This window comes from Lineus longissimus, chromosome 3 (genome assembly GCF_910592395.1).
Source record: "Lineus longissimus chromosome 3, tnLinLong1.2, whole genome shotgun sequence".
NCBI lineage: Eukaryota > Metazoa > Nemertea > Pilidiophora > Heteronemertea > Lineidae > Lineus > Lineus longissimus.
Genome location: NC_088310.1, coordinates 9,690,271 through 9,696,268, shown reverse-complemented (window position 1 = coordinate 9,696,268; position 5,998 = coordinate 9,690,271). Strand labels below are relative to the sequence as shown.

Sequence of the window (5,998 nt, the reverse complement as noted above, 5' to 3'; positions counted from 1 at the left end):
ACCAAGTCTCAAGCAACGCATCATCGAATAGACCCGGCCATGCATCATCGCCGGGTCGAAATATTACTCGCCTGTGCGCGAGAACTTTCTTGTTGAAATATAACTTTTTGGTGGATTTCCCCACATTTTATTGCGTTTTTTTGCTGAATCGGCCTCAGATATGGATCTGGTTGAACAACATGAAGATGGCCCAAGTTTTGTAGGAATCAAATTTTGTCAAGAATGGTGTGTATAATCAATGAAAAGGAATCAAATTTTGTGAAGAATGGGAAGGTTGACTCAATGAATACAATAATGACTGCACTCTGCAGATTGCATTATTGGTAGCATGGGTTGTATCGGCCCACCTAGGCCTATATGTAATGGGTGATTTCAAAGTTGGTTTTGGTTTAGTGTTGGGCGTTGGTGTCAGTTTTATTCTTAATTTCTACCCCTAAAAACCTATGTCTGGATAAGGTAACCTTGGTATTCCAATTGGTTTCACTTTCAGTGTGAAACTAAAACCTAATTTGAAATAGGATAATGCTAAAACTGAGTGTCAAAACTAACACCAGAACTGATTTCATTTCTGGTGTTGTGGAGAGTTTTAGTTTAAGTCCTGGTGTTAGTTTTTGACACTGAAACCATCCCTTAGTTTTAACTAAAGCTAAAACCGGACATAATGCTAAAACCAACAAATACTGACTTTGAAATAGGATGAAACTAAAACCCACTTCATTTCAATGCTGGTTTAATCAAGGGTTTTAGTGTTCCATTTGGCTTGTGGTATTCGACTCGATGACTCGACGACGCGATGACTCGATGACGCGATCAAGTTGGAATCTTTTTAAAGAATATCACTGCCTGGACTGTAATTTATACATAGAATCATAAGTGGAGGAAAATAAAAAAGAACCGATCATTACCAACCCCTTTCCAGCTGTTTTCACCGTATCTAATCCGACCATTTTTCGTTTCCTACAAGTTCGCATTTTTGATAAAACCATGCGCCATGTTGCTATGCAAGCTTACCGTCAATACAGCTGAATACACCTAAATATAGCTGGTTCAGATCAACCTCCTACCCAGGTTCTTTACGAGCAGAAATTCCAATGTTAAAATGACACGCGAGTTCCTGGAGACAAGGTTGGCTCTGGATATCCGTTCAGCACGGCAATATTAAATGTCCTATACACCTTTCCAGAAATGGGGCGCTGAGTGTCCGAAATAGTGATGTCATAAGGGGAAACTAGGCCTGTGGTGGAGGGACAAAGGAGATAGTCATGGTTGACCAACACACTTGGATGCCTTTAATGACGGACAAGGGGGAAAAAGTTAGTTCCAATGCAAGCCACCAATTTCGGAAAGCATGTATAGGGGCTGATGTATTGGGGGGGGGGGGGGGCAGATGTCAAGGGGCGGAAGAGGGACTGAGTGACTGAGTCTAAAAAACTGCACATATGCGAAATTCCGATTGTTGACAGACTACCACATGACATCTGACATTGGCCACTAGAAGCTTGTTTGTCAATTAAATCTCCGGTCATTTTGCATGCTATGAAACTTCCGCGAGTCCTTTAAATATCAAAATCAATCGCGGGGACCAATCTTCAGTGGCCATGGCTGGGGGGGGGGGGGGGGCACATCCTTCTACATACCGTAGCTGGGTATGGGAAGGCCGAGCTAAAACCTCTGCTGTTGCAGCGGTAGCCCGGAGACCAGGATCATGGGATTCCGTATTTTAGCAAAATCCATAGCAACGATCGCGTCATCGAGCCATCGCGTCGTCGAGTCATCGAGTCGAATACCACAAGCCGTTCCATTTAGTTTTAAAACTAAATCTAAAAACTGACTTTGAAATCACCCATTGTACTAAAATGTAGGCCTATTGTTACTTGTAATAGGCCTAACAATCCAATCAAACAAAAAAAAAAAAATGTTTTAGCTCGAGTATTGTCACGATGTGTGTATTATCACCATTTACCTTGTGACTTCTTTTCACAATGAGAGGCGATGATATGCACCAATTCCGATGGCGATGCCTGGCGATAATATGTGGTCTGACGTTTATTTCTTTCAAACCGGATCCCACACCATCTAAACTTAAAGAGAGGCAGTTGTTTTTCCACCACACATTCCTAATGTGGAACCGCCTACCAGAAGATATGAGAAAGCTGGAGGCATTCAGGTCCAAGCTTGCTTCCCTTCCCAGCTTGAGATATGTCTTCTATTGTAGGCCTACAATCCTGACAATGTATTTATCACTCTGCATGCACACAACACCACTTGATTAAATGCACCCCGATAAGAGCCCAATCGCTATGAGGAAGAAGAAGTACAGGATAGTAATTACAAAAAAGTAGGAATATGCCGCTAGTCTGTAACGTAAGACGGCAGATTATTGCCACGTCATCAGAACACCAGGATTTCAATGGAATTATTGTCATGATGCAAATGGCGATGATACGCACGACTATGACAGCCAAAAAAACAACCCATGTCATAATATTCTTTGCTTCATTTCAGTAACAATATGTTGTATCCCAAAGAAGATAAGGAAAACAGACTTCTGCTCTACGCTGTAAGTAGTACCAACAGAGCAATCTTGATCCTTTTCACATTACCCAGAGCTAGAGTCGTAGAGAGAAGTTTGCTATAATTAGGTGGTAACTGTTGGTTAGGTCACACCACAAGTTGTCATTGACTAGGGAACCAGGATTCACCTCGTGTTTATCATCGTTCAATGAGTTTGTTATCCATCTTTCATCTCAAAACTGGACGCTGCTGCCTTTAAAAGCATCTACGAAAACTAGGCCTGGTGAATCTGTCCTCTAAACACCAACCAAGGCCGGAGTCCACATTTCTCCAAGAAAAACTTTGGGGAACAGAGGCAGATTTGCATCACACTGCCACGTTCTTGAGGACCAACAATGTGAAAGTTTGACCAGATGAATGCAAAGAAGATGAAGAAGAGTTTGTTAGTCTCTGTACATGTACATTTCCAGAACACCATGATGAAATTACACCAGTCTCTCAATTAATGGACTGATTGCAGATCATGGAAAATGTCAAAAGTGCCATGAGAACCTTTTGCATAAACTAATTTGAAATTTTAAAATGAATTTTCTGCTTTTCACATTTCCCTCTTTCTCTTTCCAGTGCAGGAACTGTGACTTTCAGATGGAGGCAGATAATCCTTGCATCTATGTCAACAAGATCACCCATGAAGTCGAGTAAGTGATGATCACATGATATCCAAATTAAAGTCCTCATGTTCCTCAATTGTGACCGTCCCTCAAGCTCATATGCCATCATTGGTGCGCAGATGACAAATATTGAAAGTGTTATTTACATTAATCTGCTTGACGTGAATGTGAAGCGAGAGGCCAGACTCCAGCTCATGTACTTCAGGCCTGCTTCGTTATGATGAATAGGGAGGAATACAGGCCAAAGGACAACACCCTGACCACAAAGCTCTAGGGCTCTCTGTGGTCGAACTTTCTAGGACAGCTGACTTGGTTACCGAAAACAGACTGACTGTCTAGCGTGCATCTCAAAAATTCCGAACGCAGCAGAATAAGAAGAAGAAAGTTTTCTGCTGTGGTAGTCTCCCCTGAACAGGTTGATAAGTTAGACATAGCAGATGCATGTAATATAATATAGGTACATGCAGTTCAATCACTATGTCAATATCATCCCAGGCTTTTGAAGCACTATTACAAATACAGTAGAACCTATTAAGGACACAAACAGGACTGACAAGTGCTGTCCTTAATAGAGAGGTATCCTGATTAGAGATGTCAAATTGAATGAAAACTGCCAATTTGGGACCAGAACTAGTGTCCTTAATAGAGAGGTTGTCCTTAATAGAGAAGTGTCCACTGAGGGAGGTTCCACTGTATATCTGACTTTCCTACGGATAGCATATTTCCTGACTTGAAGCACACAAGTCTCTCTAAAACAGTGCAGTCAACCAACTCTGGGTGATAGAATTGACCAGTCAACATTCTTCTCATTTTATGTTTTCAGTGAGTTAACCCAGATTGTAGCAGATGTCATAGCAGACCCCACGTTACCACGTACAGAGGACCATCCCTGCCCGAGGTGTGCCCATAAAGAAGCTGTGTTCTTTCAATCGAACAGTACTAGAGCTGAGGTAAGCTTTACAAAACATTTTAGGTGCCATCCTGTAATCTACCGCTGTTGTGCTTGAAACAGTGTCCATGGAGTCGCCGATTAGCCGGCATGGATTTGTTCATTTTATCCGCAACCATCTGGTCACAAGTTGATTGCCTTCCACTCGGCCACCGCACTCCTCAATGCATACTAATGGTCAGCATTCTCCGAGAGGTAAATAAAAGTGTACAAAACATGAAGAATCAAGGAAGGTTGACCATCTTCTAATTAAAACAGGGATGCTATTGAGCTAAGACAAAAAGTCGAAAATCTTTTGCTTATAAAAATCTCGTCCTTTGATCGCACTCGCTTACACAAAAATGCTTAATTTTTGGTTCAGTTTTGAAATTCACAGAGATTTGAGACACTTTCCTTCCTCGAATCTAGCTTTTAGTGAGAGGAAAAAGTCTGAAATTCACGTAAAATCAGAAATTTGACATCCTGATAAGTGTTATGAGAATTATTATGTCATGTCATCAAATATTACCTCTGCAATTTAATATGTATTTCTTTCTTTCGTTTGTAGGAAGGCATGAATCTCTATTATGTGTGCACATCAGGTAAATGTGCTCATCGATGGACGGAGTGAATGGATTTTTGGAACTCTTTATGTGAAGCGGACACTTTTGATAAAAAATTTGAGGAAATAAATGCCTGCGGAAGCCATTATGGACAATGGTTGACAAGCAGTAACAATATTAATGTCAAGAACTGTTCTCGGGACTATTTTTTTACTGCATTTAAGAAATATTTTTTCATTGTATTGATTGTGAGACTTATGCGATGACTAAGAAGAGAGACAAAGGCCTGATTCTGGGCCATGAAGATGGTGATGTATAAAACATTTATCCTTTGACTAGATTGAACCCTTAAGTCCAGTAATGAATGACCAGACTCGTGAGTGGGAGTCCGCTTGGACCGGTCGATTGAAGGCTGGCTGCTGGTTTTGTATTGTTGTCACCGCGACGGTAGATTGATTGAGAAAGAAGCTGCAGAAAAAATATGGACGACACCACTTCATGGACAAAAATATCATGCTGTAAACCAGTAAAGTTTGTGAAGGCAAAGTTTTATGAATTTGCTCATTTTTTCGTGGTAAATGCTACCAAAAATTAATGTTTTATACATTAAGAATGAAAGTTTTAGCAAGTTAAAATGTTTACATTGCTCTGAAATTGTGAATGAATGAAACCAACACAAATATTTGCGGTCATCAGTCGCGTAATGAAGGTTTTGTCTAGAGCACAGCAAAGAAGATAGACATTTGAAACAGGAATTACATGTATTGTATTTTTTGGAGATTTCTGTACCATTGTGTAAATATTGATAATTAAAAACGTTAAGTCATTGTATTACTTCTTGGGTACAGGACAAAATAAATCGAATATGATATTATAATATTCATTTCTACATCTCTTATTTCAAATTTATTACATGCTTGGTGTGAGGGATCATGATAAAATTCATTGGTGCTAAAAATACGACAATTTCGTATCTCGAAGTTTTCTCCTTTGGGATAACTACTTCGCTGACTGTCTGCACTGTACATGAATGTCTTCCGAAATACGCCAATTTATGGTGTCAATTATTCCCCTAATGAATGGCAGCTCCGAGTACTGAAACCCAATAAGTCACTCTCTGAAAAGTCGAGAAATTGTTTAAAGACTTGCAGTGCATCAATTCTCCCCACCTATATAATTGACAAAACAAAATGTGACCCGTCACAGCAAAACCAGGCGCATGTCGCTCAGCTTGGCAGCTTGAGACGGACTGTTTGATCAATTCTCTATTGTCTGCCTTTTGTGAAATATGAGCACATCAATTTCTTCCATTATCTCCTGGT

The 5,998-nt window shown here is 40.3% G+C and overlaps 1 protein-coding gene across 1 annotated transcript; it reads left to right on the top strand.

Moving 5' to 3' along the window:
- Positions 1 to 84: 84 nt before the first annotated feature.
- Positions 85 to 5,563, top strand: LOC135484920 (DNA-directed RNA polymerase II subunit RPB9-like). Its single transcript, XM_064766625.1, has 5 exons — positions 85 to 225; positions 2,506 to 2,560; positions 3,139 to 3,212; positions 4,009 to 4,135; positions 4,682 to 5,563. Exons 1-5 carry the CDS (start codon positions 161 to 163, stop codon positions 4,742 to 4,744), a joined length of 384 nt encoding a protein of 127 aa, XP_064622695.1. The 5' UTR covers positions 85 to 160; the 3' UTR covers positions 4,745 to 5,563.
- The last annotated feature ends 435 nt before the right edge of the window (positions 5,564 to 5,998 follow it).